The sequence below is a fragment of the Cnephaeus nilssonii genome (genome assembly GCF_951640355.1).
Source record: "Cnephaeus nilssonii genome assembly, chromosome: 13".
Classification (NCBI taxonomy): domain Eukaryota; kingdom Metazoa; phylum Chordata; class Mammalia; order Chiroptera; family Vespertilionidae; genus Cnephaeus; species Cnephaeus nilssonii.
The window spans coordinates 27,875,038-27,890,716 of record NC_137084.1 but is presented as its reverse complement, the minus strand read 5'-3'; the positions used below and the strand labels follow the sequence as shown (position 1 = coordinate 27,890,716).

Sequence of the window (15,679 nt, the reverse complement as noted above, 5' to 3'; positions counted from 1 at the left end):
ATATTTAATGCATAATACTATATATCTGAGAAGAAAAGCTCTTGATTGACTTACTACTTTGTGAGTTGTTTCTTACTGCTGTGGCGAAATGAGAAAAGATGTATATAAAGTATAATAATAAAAATTGAAGACTATATTATGCAAATCACACACACACACACACACACACACACACAAAGGAAGTATGGGAACTAGTTAGTCCCCTTCCACTCCTCATCCCCATCCCCACCTTCTTCTTTGCAACCCTACTACCTTATCATTCTGCCCATAACCCTCCTTAGGGCTTAGACTCAAGGATAGCTTCCCAGGGACCCAAAGCGTCTTGGCCAATTGAAAGAATTAGTCCACATTTTCAATGAGACTGTGCTAACCAGAAGGCACTGGGATTTTGAGTTTGGTGTTTGGATGGTAAAAGTGGTCTAAACTAAAGTAGCTTAGACCTAGGAGAGTGAAGATGGAGATCTGTAGGTTCATTACATAGTGTTTCCCAGAGTGGGGAGAATGGATTTGTGGTACTCCCAAAAATTCAGGGCCCTGACATTAGAGGACCTGCTCTTGGCAAAAATCTCAGCACCTGAGTTTAGCAAGGAACTAGAAGGGCTTAATGCTACAATTTATAGAGTAGGGCAGTAACCAGTGTAAAAGTCAGATAGCTCTTTCACAAGCTTTCCTCTAAGACCCCCAGGAACATAGTGGGTTCCTGCGGAGGGCAAAGTGGGGTGAAAAGGAGCCTGATAATGAATGAGGTTTAGTTGTCCATTCTGGCAAGTAGGGTGTTTAGAATGGTATTTATTTTGATTTAGAAAGTTGTTTATTTGAATTCAAGCACTGTGTTGGATTATAAATAACATATGTTCTTGAGCCTAAGGCAAAGATTTTCAGATTTCACATTTAAGAAACTAGATCATTTTGTAGTTGATGCATACATTTTATACATAATTACTTTTCTCAAAAATATTGCTATTAAATAAATGCTGTTTTTCAATTAAGGAAGTATGGCATAGTTCTTAGATATAACTAACATTTCCAATCCTCATTTGTGTAAGATCATTTAATCTAAGAATGACTTCTGCTGAGTCTTTACATCACTGTCCTAAAACATGACACAGATTAATGTGTTAACTTATTTCAGAATTTTCTCCTTAATAATTTTAATTGCTTTATTGAGGTACTAGAGGCCCAGTGCATGATTGAATCATGCACGTGTAGGGTCCCCTACACGCTTTCGGCTTTTCGCGGTGGAGCTGGGTGTCTGTCCGCTGGTGCACCAGGCCTTTCAGAAGCCTCCACCTGAAAGGCCTGGTGCCGGAGCAGACAGGCACTCAGCTCCCCCACTTTTGATGGTCCGCGGCCGCTGAGGGGGGCTACCCTGCTGTTGAGAGGTGCAGCTGGGTGTCCGCGGCAGGCCCCCTCAGCGGCCGCGGATCTGGCCATTGAGAGGCGCATGGGGCGGGACTCCCGCCCCCTGCGCCTCTCAACAGCAGGGTAGCCCCCCTCAGTGGCAGCGGATCCGTGCCTCTCAATGGCCGAATAGGCCACCCCGAGTCCCGCCCCCCAGCCTCCCACCGCCCAATCGTGGGCGTAGCGGAGTGATGGTAATTTACATGTTACTCTATTATTAGATAGGATAATTCACATAGCATAAAGTTAACCTCCTTTACGTGTATAATTCGGTGGTTTTAAGAATATTTTCAGAGTTGTACAACCATTATAATAATCTAATTTTAGAATATTTTCATCATCCCAAGAAGAAAACTAGTACCCATTATCAGTCGTACCCCATTCTCTCCAGCTTAGTCCTAAATAACCACTCATCTACTTCTATTTCTATAGATTGGCCTATTCTGGAAATTTTATGTAAAAGGGATCATATAGCATATGATCTTTTGTGACTGACTTTATTCACTTAAAAAATGTTTTTGAGGTTAATCCATGATACATGTGGCAGTGCTGCATTTTGTTTTATTACTGAATACTGTTATATGACTATCACATTTTCTTGATGCATTAATCAGTTGTTGAATATTTGGGTGGTTTCCACAATTTGGCTATTGTGAATCATGCTGATATGAACATCAGTGTGCAAGTATTTGTGTGGACATGTGTTTCATATTTCTTGGGTATATACCTAGGAATGGGGTTGCTGGGATATGTGGGAATCCTGTCTTTAATAGTTTGCAGAACTGCCAAAGTATTCCCGAATATTTTACATCCCCACTAGCAATGCACAAGGGATCCAATTTCACCACATTCTTATAAATACTGTCTGTCTTTTTATTTTTATTTATTTTTTTATTTTTTAAAATATATTTTTATTGATTTCAGAGAGGAAGGGAGAGGGAGAGAGCGTGTTAGAAACATCAATGATGAGAGAATCATTGATTGGCTGCCTCCTGCACGCCCCCTACTGGGGATCAAGCCCGCAACCTGGGCATGCGCCCTTGACTGGAATCGAACCCGGGACCCTTCAGTCCACAGGCCACTGAGCCAAACCAGCTGGGGCTGTCTGTCTTTTTAATGATAGCCATTCCAGTGATTGAGCAGTGGTTTTGCTTTGGAGTTCCCTGGTTACTGGAGATGTTGAGCATATTTTCATATGCATATTAGCCATTTGTCTATCTTCTTTGGAGATTTGTCTATTTAAATACTTTTTCTATATTCTAATTGGGTTATCTTTTTATGACTTAGTTTTAAAGGTTCTTTATATATTCTGGATTCAAGGCACTAATAAGATATATGCTTTGTAAATATTTTCTCACAGTCCAGGGACTGTGTCTCTAGCAATTCTTTATGAAATGACAGGCCTGCCTCAAAGAGAGTTCCTGAAACACATCTCTTTCTCTTCCCCTCACAAAGACACTGTGGTAAATAAACATATCAACATATCATTACCTGATTCTATTGCATTTATAAGCTCTTTTCTTCTAAGTTTCCTGTGGCTGCCTGATTCAATTATTTTTAAATAAATATGACCCACACTGTGGTCTAAGTAGGGTTTTGGAAAGAATGCAGGAGAAGGAATGAGGAGATGGGAGTTTGAGTTCCAGACATAAAGCTTATTACCTATGTACTTATAAGAAAAGCCTCTAATGTGCTCCAAATTCCAATTTCTCCATCTGTAAAATGTGACTGATAAGACCAGCTTGGCATATCCCAGTGAGGTTATTGTAATGTTTGTAAAATACAAGAGATTTCCTTGAACGAAGTAAAGCTACACACCAGCCAGACCATACACATGAGGCATTTGCAGCCATAGATAGCTTCATTGATTGTTTCAGTAGCTTGTGTGGGTCCTGATTAGTTTTCTAAGGAAAACGATGTGTTAATTGACAATGGCTATTGATTGCAATTGATTGCAATGTTACAGAGGTGGATTACTTAGAGTCCTTCTGAGCTACCCTGTAAAAGAGAAAAGAGAAAGGAGCAAGGAACTATGTGACAATGGCAGCGCTTCATGAGCGCTCAATAAATATTAGCCAGCATAACAGTAATTATTATCATCATTACCCTTTGTCCTGAGAGGTTTGACACTCCAAACTCGGGTCACACATCAACAATCTTAAGCATACATCTTTCACCTCCCCAATCCATAGTCTTGTTTCTTGGGGACCATAATTGAATCTAAGCAAATAACTTCCTTGGATCTTCAGAGGTGTTCTAATTTAATTGTCTTCAAAAGCATATCTATTCACAGCCTTTCTGCCTGAACTATCAGCCTTAAAGGAAAGAGAAAGTTTTCTTAACCAGTTTTTACTACCATCCAACAATGAAGTCTCCTCACAAGTAATTGCAGTAGTAATAGTAATAGTAGTACTAGTGGTATAGAAGTGGTACTACTAGTGGTAGTAATGGCAATAGCAATAGTGACAGTAACATAGCTTATACTTATGGAGCATTTACTAGTTGTGATGTGCTGTGGTAAGTATTTTACCTGCAGTAGTAATTTAATCTTCACAACCATCCCAGGAGATAAGTTCTATTATTATGCACACTTGTATATATCAGGAAACTAAGATATAGATTGGCTGAGTCAAGTTCAGGTAGCTAGTAAGTGCCCTTTGGGGATAGGTCACATCTTAAGTAGGTATTTGGGGCCAGTATAGAAATAAAACACACAACAGTCTTCATTTTTGGCATCATGGAATCATTCCCTTGTGTCTTGGCTTAGCTTCAACCACACCCAAATTGCTTCCAACTGCCCAGTAATGTGGAGGTCACCCCTGGAGTCTAGAGTCACAAATCCAAGCCACCCTACTTACTAGTTTTGTGATTTTAGGAAGGTTATTTAATGTCTTCTTGTCTCAGTTACTTCATTGTAAAATGAGCAAACATAACTTCATATGATTGTTGGGATAATTCAGAGATGTATGTACAATGTTTCGCTCAATGCTTGGCTTTCTTTGGGCTCAACATCATTAATTACGTAAAGTAGTAATGGCTGTAGAAAATGTTAGGGTATAAAAATATATAATTCCTCTCTTTAAAGTTAATTACTTAATAAGACATTAATGATAAAACTCGTATCACTATATATTGTTCTGTGATTGCCTCCAAAGAGGTATAAATATATTAAATGTAATAGAAGTTTCAAGATGGGTAAAATTCATGTGGTTTGAGGAGCGGGTGAAGAAAGCTTCATGGCAAGAGTGTGGGTGTGGAATGGTATGTGAAGCCAGGCAGGGACACAGGTTTTCCAAGTACACTGGGAGATAATATTTTGAGTCAGGGAAACACCATGACAAAATAGAAATGAACTCAGACATTTTCAGGACAAAATGGGGCCTCCTCATTAGAGAAGAGGGTTTGCTTTAATGATATGAGGATGTAAGACCAGGAACAGAAGATGTGTTAATTAACTCAATGGGTAGAGGATCCTTTCACAATGTATAATATATCAAATCATCACACCGTACACTTTAAATATCTTAGAATTTTATTTGTCAGTTATGCCTCAACAATGCTGGAAAAAAGACCAGGTTGGAAAGGAGGGACCAAGCTTTTGGAATGTTGCATAGAACAATACCTTTCTTCACACTGTTCTTTTCTCTGGAGTGCCCTTCTTGGACAATTCTGGCTAATAAAATCAAGACCATTTTTTAAAGACTAGTTCAAGTACTATGTTTTACAAGAAGCCTCTTCTCCCTGTTCGTAGAAATTTCCTGTAATGAATTCTTAGTCCATCTTTGTTCTTATCTGGCGTGACCACACTTGCAGGTTTGCTTAGGGCATCCTGAGTTATGTGCCTATTGTCCCAGTATACTTATTAGCAGAACCCCCTTTGACTCTGAAATATGTTTTGATGGTATGATAAAATGTAAGGTCACCCACTTATAACTCTTATCTCTCTTCCCTTGTGTTACCTATGGCCGTCTGGTGGCCCCTATTAAAATGTTCACGTGAGCCGAGATCATATCTACTCAATTTGTGTTCCTGGTACAGACACTAGTAATTATTTATTAAGTGAATTTAAATAAGGAGGTGGGAAAGCTCTTGGAGTCAAACTCTGTATTCTTAAACCTTTTTTTTTTTTTTGGTTCCTAAAACCATCTGGTATTGCAGCTGCCCATACCAGGGTGCTTGATAGGTCTGTAAATTTGGTCAGACTTCCACAGGGTCATGCTATTTTGGGAGTGTGCTGGAAATGTCTGTAGCACAGACTAGAAGTGTGCGCTCATAAATCTCCTTCCTTCCCAGGGCTTGCTAACCTGTGCACGTTTCTCACTGACAGTTTGGGTTGGTCTTGAGGCCTAAAGAAGACTTTCCTTTGGAAAAATCCAAGTTGTTAAATCCAGTCAAATGTGCGTGCTTTTAGTTTAATTGCATGACTGAAACAGCTCATGTCTGGGTCTCTGTTATGAAAGTTAGAATGAAAATTAATGAAGATAAATGATATTTCAGTTGTATTCTACATCGATCGAACAGGACACGATAGTTAACAAATTGTATTGAATTTTAATTTTTATTCAATTAGTGTTATTTTATTGGGGTTTTAACCTGGGACTTCTACACTTACTTTAGAATCTTTTATGATTTAATAACCCTACTTGATTTTTCTTCTTAAAATTTCTAGAATGTTATACTAGCAGATGTTAAAGGGATTAAAGGACATAGTCTTTCCTGTATTATTTATTTATTTCCAAAGTAATCATTTAGATGGCTTTAAGCTTCCTTATTATGAGCAGAAAGTATAGTTGTCTGTGAAATCTTTTATTTTTTAAATATATTTTTTATTGATTTTTTACAGAGAGGAAGAGAGAGGGATAGAGAGCTAGAAACATCGATGAGAGAGAAACATCGATCAGCTGCCTCCTGCACACTCCCCACTGGGGATGTGCCCGCAACCAAGGTACATGCCCTTGACCGGAATCGAACCTGGGACCCTTGAGTCCGCAGGCCGACACTTTATCCACTGAGCCAAACCGGTTTCGGCATGAAATCTTGATTTCTTACTTGGAATCTTTTAGTCCATGGTGTACCGTTAGATCTTCCCCCCCATACATACATCTTGTGGTTTAAGGATGTCACCACTATTTGAATATATGGGTGGGGAAAAAGTAGGTTTGCAGTTGTGAGTACGTGAAACACAGTTTATTCTTGTATTATTATTTATTAAATATTATAATTTTTCTATACAAACAACTATAAACTTGCTTTTGCCCCACCCTGTATATAATCATAGTACTACACATTTAAACCAGAGATTAAATTCTGAACCCTATGTAAACGGGTTCTATGGAAAATTAAACTGCTGAAAGCCCTTAGAGAGAGAGTCTTGTGAGTAAATTGCTTTTCTACTCAGAGCACAACATTCCCTGTGACCAGTGCTAATCTGTGGTAAGGACTTGGTCAATGCTTCTTTGCCTGGCTATGTAACTGTCTTCCTTTCCAATCTCATACTCTTTGTTTGAAAGAAGCCATAGAAGCTCTCATGTAGGTTTGTGTCTTTTTCTAACCTTGGAGGAAAGGTTTCCCATCTGTGGCACCACTGACATTTTACACTAATGAGTTCTTTGTTGTGGTAGGTTTTCCTGTGCATTGGAAGATGTTTAGCAGCATCCCTGGCCTCTGTCCACTAGGTTTTATGGCATCCTTTATCCCAAATAATGATAATCGAAAACATTTCCAGACACCGTCAAATGTTTCAAGGGGTAAAGAGGATTCCAAATGGCCCCCTGTTGACCACCACTGCCTTGAAGCCTTTGCAGAAACCTTCACAGAACGTGGAAGAAGCAATGTTCTTAGAGAAGCACACATCAATCCTGTGATTTGCATAAGTCGCTTGACTTCTCTGACACTCACTCCCTTTCCCTGCAAAGTGGGGAGAATAACATCATCTTTTAGAGTCATTGAGATTTCAGCCACATTAGGCAGAGAAACCTGATTGTACACAGTAACGTCCCAGTACATGGACTGTAGTCACTCTCATTCCTATTTGGGGAGTTCCAACTAATTTTTCAACATCAGTGATTCCAATTTAAATAAAGGTGTCTCTCTTCCTCCCCACCCCCCTCTGTGTACAGAGCACGATGAATGTGGCAGTGGGCAGCACAACTGTGATGAGAATGCCATCTGCACCAACACTGTCCGAGGACACAGCTGCACCTGCAAACCCGGCTATGTGGGGAACGGGACCATCTGCAGAGGTAGGCTTGCTGCCCTGGGGGTATGCTGTGAGCTACCACCCTACCTGGGCTCTCGGTACTCATGTGCAGAATGCTTTCAACACTCTGGCATGGCCAGGGTTCCTGCTCCTGGTTGATCAGCTGGCAAGGGCACTGGGCATCAGAGGAGAGGAGACATGCTTTGAGTGTACCTTTCAGGTTGAATGAAAAAGGTGTGCGTGCAGGTCAGGGGCATGGTCCCACAATTGGATGGCTGTTCAGCTTTGCCTCTGGGCCTGAGCTGGTGAAGGATGCTCTGATTGCCTCCATTCCCTGTGAGGCTTTGCTCAGAGAGCAAGTGGGCACTGCTCATGGTCACACTTGAGGCATCTATTTGGGGAAGAAGCCTAAAATTTCAGCTGCTCCCTGTGTTTGTAGCAGCCAGCAGATTCAGAGGTCAGTGCCCTTGCTCCCATTTGCATTTAGCATAAAATACAAGCTCCTCCCTTTGGTTCAGCATCGGGTCCCTGGGTCCTCTCAGCCTCTCGCTTTTCTCTCCCCCTCACTCCTTTCTCATGACCATGTTATTCTTGGAAAATGCCAATCACATTCCTGTCCCAGGACTTTGCTTTTTGTCCCCTCAGCCCCCAGGCTCATTTCTTTCAGTATCACTCATTACAGGAGCTTTCTTTGACCATTCTGTTTAAAATGACACCCCTATTACCTCTTAGTTCTGTGCCCTACTTCATTTTTTCTTTGCTGACACAGCCTGATAGAATATTGCACATCTACATGCTTATGCATTGTCTGTCTCCCCATTGGGATGTCAGCTCCACAAGAATGACCACTTGGTCTTGTCTCCCTGCTCTGTCCCCAGCAACTGGAAGGGTGCCTGGCATATTGTAGGTGCTCCTTAAATAAGTGTTAAGTGACTGAATCAAGCAAAGGGGAAGGAGACACAATCACATTGGAAGAGGCAAAATGTACAGCCCTACCCCCACCCCATACCCCAAACAAACAGAAAATGATCCTTTGAATTAGGTATTATTTTACCCTCATTTTAGAGGTGACAAAACTGAGACACAGAAAGTTTAAGTACCTTGCACAAGGACACACAGCACATTATCCTCTACAGAGATGACATCCTGATGATGAGAGAGAAATAATGACTTACTTCACCATATTCATAATTAGGTGAGGGGATAGTTTGAAAAGATTGATTTCATTTTATTGATGATCTTGGGGTAAATAGCCTCATACATAACAGATTTAAAATTGGTTAATCTTTCTAATGGTAATTTGACAAAACCTATCTATTTATAAATCTGAAGAGCGATGTAGGGATTCTCTTGATTCCATTGGTTTTACCTGTTGAAATGTGTTCTAAAAAAAGCACATGCTCATGACATGCAGACACAGTGATGTTTTTGTGGCATTTGTATTCATCAAAAACCAGAAACTGCTAAAATACTCATCAGTAATGGAATGATTTAGTCTATTTGGTGTATTATGGAATAGGATAGAGTGGTTAGAAATTCTAACTGTATGTATGTGCACACACATGTAAAATACACACATGTGCATATATGTATGCACACACATATACATACATACTGAGAGAACTCCAAGACATATTTTGGAGAAAAAAGAAAAGAAAAGAAAAAAGTAAATAAAATCAAGTTACAGGACAATACATATAGCATTCTCATATATCTAATTCATTATTTTAAAATGTCTGAGCACATATTTATGCAAATGCATAGGCACTAGAAACATGCAAATTGTTCACCGTCTTCCTCAGGTGTGTGTGTGTGTGTGTGTGTGTGTGAAATAGAATTCACTTATTGCTATGTATTCAATATTGTTTGCATCTCTTACAATGGGAATTTATACATGTAATATTTGTGTGTTGTTGTTTTTTTTAGTTCCATGAGGCAAATAAAGAAACCAGTGCTCAGCTTTTAGGAAAAGGCTGAAGCTATTTTCAAAGCAAAACAAAACACATAAACATTAATAGAGTTCCCTGGATTACCAAGCCCATTGCTAGTAGCTGCACACTCAAGCTGTAAATCTGAGGAGGGAGCAACGCAGGGATTTGATTTTAATGCTTTTGTCTCAGGATTATGTTACCTTGTCAAATAATATTAATTGCGTTGGTGCAGTGAGTTTGTGTTTGCTATGTCCTCGCACAGCATTGTGATAAGTGGTCACTTCACCTTTGTGGAATTTGAAAGTCCAACTGTGGGAAAAAATATGTGTTCAAATAATGTTTCTGGTGTCTAGAAATACATCTTTTCTTGAAAGTTATGAATTAGGACAAATAATTTTCTTGAAGTGATTTTCATGGTCCATTGTGTTGACCTCAGTAAGGTGGGAGAATCTTGTGTTTTATAAATGTTGCTTGGGGAGGCAGTGCAGTGTAGTTGAAGAATTAGACAAACAGTTTGGAGAGTTGAGGTTTAGACCTGATTTTATCACTGGTGAGTTGCAAATTCTATATTTTTACATAGTAAAATCGGGTTAGTACCACCTTCTGTATTTATCCAACAATGCTATTGCAAAGCCTTATTAAAGGAGTATGTATGGGAGAGTTTTAAACTATCAAATGCTATAAGAAATGAAGGCAGCATTACTAGTGGTGCAAAGATGATGAAGAAGGAGGAGGCAGCTCATGAGCTGCTTGAAGCGCAGCGTTCTGACTGAAGTACAGTCAGACCACATTTTATTGCACTGCCCTTTATCGCGCATCACAGATGTTGCATTTTTAAAAAACGGAAGGAAAGACCCTCCACCCCCAAAATGATTGAGATGGTTTATTGCAATACTCACTTTATTGCGATGCTCACTTTATTGATACTAGCTTTATTACGGTGGTCTGGAACCTAGCCTGCAATATCTCTGAGATGTACTTGTACCCAAATTTGTCTCTTGGTTTCAGGGCAGGCATTTTATAGGTGACTTTCCCACCTGTAACTGAAACATTTACAGAGGCAGTGGATAAGGATCACCAGACAATTTGAACTAATTCTTTTTTTTTTTTTTTGGCAATGTGTAAGAGCTTTTCTAGACATGATATTGTTCATGGAATTGACTACCTGTTTACACTTCTATCAACAACAAAACACAAGGCAGCAATTTCTCAAAAATACTAATCGGTATGAATTCTCTCCAATGGGCTTTCCTAGTGACTGATGCCCATGTGAGGAGTTTCTGACTTTCTACAAGGATGGAAAATGCCATTTCAGCTTCAACAACAGTCACAAGTATGTACGTGCCAGACACCTTGCTGGGTGTGTTCACATGCATCATCTCATTCAGCTTTTTCCTCCCTGGCTGTTCACCATTTCTCTCTCTCTCTCTCTCTCTCTCTCTCTCTCTCTCTCTCTCTCTCTCTCTCTCTCCTCTCTCTCTCTCTCTCTTCCTCTCTCTCTCTCTTGATATTCTAACTAGAGATTGTAAAGAAAATAAAAAGGGAAGAGAGAGTGCAATGAGAATCTATAATTAAAAATATTTTTGTGGACATTTTTGTAAACAGACTAAAGTACTTTTGAAAATAGGCAGTAGCTGCTGCTAAATACTAGTATTTGGGGTTAAGTAGGGAAAACATGTACAAACTGTTTCAAATTAGATTTACACAACCCGACGTGAAGGTTGGGGCTGTCTGTGGAAGTGTTGATCTGTTTCCCCAGTCCTCAGATTGCCTGGAACCGAAGGTGGGCTCTAACTAGGCAGTCGTCCATAAATCGCTGATAGGCTAAGCCTGTGCTCCTGTCTGTCATTGGGGCTGGATATGATGACCCTTGAAAACTGATAATGACTGGTAAGATTTACATGTAGCTCATAAACATACAGTGAGTGGGAATTCTGTATCAGGAGACTGATTTTAGGCACACAAAGAGCAAAAAACAACTGACCATAGGGCCACTGGAGATCTTGCCATTTAGGGTAGGAAAAGGATTTGAACAAGGGCTTTCAACTCAATAAAACAATATACAACGTGATTATCTCAGGGAAAGATAATATAGAATTACTTCTACTATAGAGCCACGTGAAAGGCATATTTGGTGTCAGTTAGGTCTCCTTTGGTTTCAAGTCGAAGAAATGTACCGGTAGGAGTGGCTGTGTGATTTGCAGAGCCCAGAGTAAAATGAAAGTGGAGTCCTTGTTCAAGGAGTAGGAAAATTCTGCTGTTTAAACATAATAAAATATAATGCTTTTATCATTCTTCTGTGGTCTCTTTCTCAATCTATCGTGGTGTTTTTATTTGATATTTAATGTCTATACCTTGGCCACGAGGATAGTTTTGGGTTGAGCACAGACCATCATAGGAGCTTCAGGCTCGTCCCCCATTGACTCCGGGGCTCCTCTGTGCCCTGACCAATGCGCTCTGGCCTGGCTGGGGCAGGGAAGCCAGTTCTGTAGATTTCCTTCCACCCTTAGTCCACAGCAGATGGACAACGCCAGAGGACTGTAGCCTCCTTACCAGTTCCCTCATCTCCCACAGAATGCACCCAAGTGCTGCCAGCTAGGAGCAGGTATGGCATAGCCATGCTCCACCTGGAAACAGAGCAAGAGTGCATACCCAAACTGACCCTTTGTGTGTCTGTACACAGGACTCTGCTGGGGATAGAGTAAAGCAGTGGTTGCTGGACGGGGAGGGAGAGGCTGTAAGAGATCTGGGGGCCCAGGGGCCGGAAATGGAGAGCTGAGAACCCATCCTATAGAGACAGGGAGACATTGGGAGTTGGGGCTACACATGAGCTCAGGCTCCAAACCCCAATCGTGTGCTCCATTGTCCCATGGGCCCTCTGTTACAAAACACAAATTCAAAGATGAAATGACTGAGAACTTTAAGATGGTGACCACAGAGCATCAATCCCCATATGTCGGACACTGTTTGTGTGCTTGTGAAGTTGGCTGTCTTAGTGAGCTTTCTAGGTGTTATAGGCAAAAAGTGGGGGGCTTCGAAGCTGATGACTACAGGAGCTGGGGTGCTGCTAGTGCTCTCCTCTGCCTCCTTTCTGCTTCTCTGAGGATTGGCATCACAGTTCTTTCTCATTACAGACTGGCTTTATGGTTATTCTTTCATGTGGTTGAAGATCAGACCCTTGTTTTATAGGATCAGAAACTTGGCCTTCTCAGGGTACCTGAGGTGATTAATATCTTATGGACCAATATAGTAATTTATTATGATAGCTTTCCTGGTTTGAGTAGTGCGTACAAATGATACCCTTGTTTTTCCTGCCTGCATTCTGAACAGAGAAACAAATCAAGGAAGTGGAGAGCAAAACATCAATATCAATACTGATAAAGATCATACCCAAGAATGTGAATTATGTACATGATAATAGTATTCATAATATTGAATCCCCAAACTAGGTTCCTGCAGCCAATCACAGGTGTCCAAGGCAACCCAGGGAGCATGTGCACATGGGGCTTCCTCTGCACACTTTAGGGCCACCTGGTCCCTCAGCACGAGTGAGGAAAGAGCAGGGTTACCCATGTGCAGTCCTTCTCTACAGCTCACAGTCAGTCAGGGGAGAGTGAGAGGGCAGGCCAAGAGGTCAAGGGGAAATTGCTGTTTGGGAAATCAGATAAATGGGAACACCTCCTCCCCATCTCTGCTAACAACTTCTGTTTTTGTCTAGATTCATCTTCTTTCTTAAATAAAATATTTGCAGGGACCCCATTTTTAAAATTCAGAATTATTTAAGTGGGAAATCGCAGCCAAGGAGTCAGCTGGGGGTGTTATTGGCTCATCATCTGAGTAGCCATTTGCCTGCTGCCACAGTCTTTTCTGTAGGAAGAGTCATTCCAGAGACTATTGCAAAGCTACGTGATGCCCTTGCCCAACATACTCCAGCATTTACAGAGACAGCAGGTGGTATCACACTCCTCGTGTCCCCTCACCTTCCTGTTTTCTAGAGAAGTAGATTCATTCAACTTCCCTTTAACCAATGTTTTATTTTCAAACCACGTGAGGGGGCTCTTTAATGATTTTACAGTTTATGTCCATGTAGTTTCATTTTTCTTTCCCTTCCAACTCCTGGAAGCCCTCCCAGTTCTCAGCCTGGGTGAGCCTCCCTTCTCTGAGCATCAGACACCTTCCAAACACCACTCCAGTCCCTATAATCCCATGTTGTCCTTGACTGTTTACTTGTCTGTTTCCTGCAGGCCAAGGCTATGTGTCTTTGTGTAGCCAACAGTTAGCAAAAAACTAAAGATGTTATATATGCTCAACAGTTTTCTGATGAGTGAACACATCAAGATTCCTTTCTAATAGAATATGCACAGTTTATCTGGAAGATTTTATATAGAAGGAAAAGTCTGCCTGGGACACAGAAGTACTTAGGCCACTCAAGCCTTACCCCCACTCAGACTGAAGAAAACACAGCTCCCAAATGCACCATAGCTGTGCAAACTGACTTTAATGTGGAGTCTGCATTGCTAATGGATGACTGGCTTTCAAAGAAAATCATAATAAAATCCAGTTCACTGTTGAAGTTCCTGCATCATAGGTGAATGCTTATTCTAAGGCACTTCCGAATCCCTCAGTGCTCTGAAGTCATTCATTATATGCTGGCTGACATTGAGGTGCACCTGCAGACACACTGCTTCCTAGGAGTTTCTGTTTGATGGGATGCTGGGAAAATTGTTCAAGAAAGACACAGATAGTCAGGAACAGAAGGTGAGAGGAGGTTTATATAATATAAACAGAAAGATTATATCACATGCAATGGCTCATGTTAAAGATGGAAATGAAATCCTGAATTAAATAAGTAATATAGGTGTCTCACATGCACAAAGATGCTTCCAGAGACTCACAGGCAACATAGGAGGGAGAAAGGGAGAGTAGAAAGGTAAGTTGTTTTAATAAGACATCACTGATGATAATAAAATTGATAAACTGCTGGGCTGTGAATCAGAGAATATGATATTTGAGGATTTTAAAGCAAATAGCAAGGGGAATAGAGAGCCTTTGGCAAAAATACTTACAGCACTCTAGATGTAGTTTTCAAATGCGGTAATGTAATGAGGACGGTTCCATCTAAAACTCTGCCTTTAGGTTTAGAGACAAAATGTTACAGACAATGGTGGGAGGCAAGGTAGACTGATGTTATAGGATGGCTTGACCCATTTTGAGCAGGCCCTTTGTAAAAACACATTCATAGTGATAAATGGACAAGGGTTGTGTGTGTATTTCTAAGAGTGCACCTCTGGTTGTAGAGCAATTTTATAACATTTAGAGGAAGGATTTGAAGCTCTACTTTACACCAATTCATTTATAAAGTTAGAAAGAAGGTTGATTAAAGGTAGCTCAGGATTAGACTCTGTTAATAGAAAAAAATCTTTGCAACAAATGTGGACTACCCTTTTCACAATTAGAGCCACTTAAAATTTCCCACCTGTAGAAGATGATGTGGAAGGGTGTCCCTCTGGTAGTGTTTAAGATTTTTTTCAGGATCATATTTAAATAATTAGACCAGGTCAGATGACTGTAAGAGATGTGACTTTATACAAGTTTTTACTGTTATTAGATGATTTAACTACACAAAAATAATAAACATAAAGACAGGACTCTGGGTGTGGATGACAAAACACTTTTTAGGTCAGTTCAAACAGTTGTTAGAAAGTGTTCTTAACACAGGGATACAAATGTTAACATATAATGGCAAGAAATGGTTTGTTCACAATATGCAGAACCATAGTGCCATGCTTACTATGTGTAGACCTGAGGAGTGGGCTGCAGAATGATGACACAATTTTCTACTGGAAAAGCCATTTCCTACTGAATAAAACATAAACTCTTTAGCATTCAAGACCCTGCAACAACTTGGCCCCATCTGAATATTTGGAGCCTCTTATCTTACAATGTCATCTGTCCCCAATACCTCACCAGTCACTCTGGAGAGTGAGCTAACTGTTCTCCTAATAGGCCAGCCCAGGTCATCTCAAGTCCCCTTCCCTTTACTGGGGATCATTTAATATACAGGATCACCTTTTTCCGTGCTTCTCTTCTTCTAATTGAAATTCTGTTCATCCCTCTTAGTCCAGCTCAAATCCTACTTTTTCCCTGA

General features: G+C 40.5%; 1 protein-coding gene across 1 annotated transcript in view; it reads left to right on the top strand.

The window, feature by feature from the left end:
* NELL1 (neural EGFL like 1) overlaps positions 1–15,679 on the top strand; it is a gene marked incomplete at its 3' end in the record, with an annotated part of 683,686 nt that overhangs the window by 404,842 nt on the left and 263,165 nt on the right. Inside the window, exon 13 of the mRNA XM_079788062.1 lies at positions 7,521–7,643. Coding sequence (XP_079644188.1) covers positions 7,521–7,643 — 123 coding nt within the window. The remainder of the gene's footprint in view (positions 1–7,520; positions 7,644–15,679) is intronic.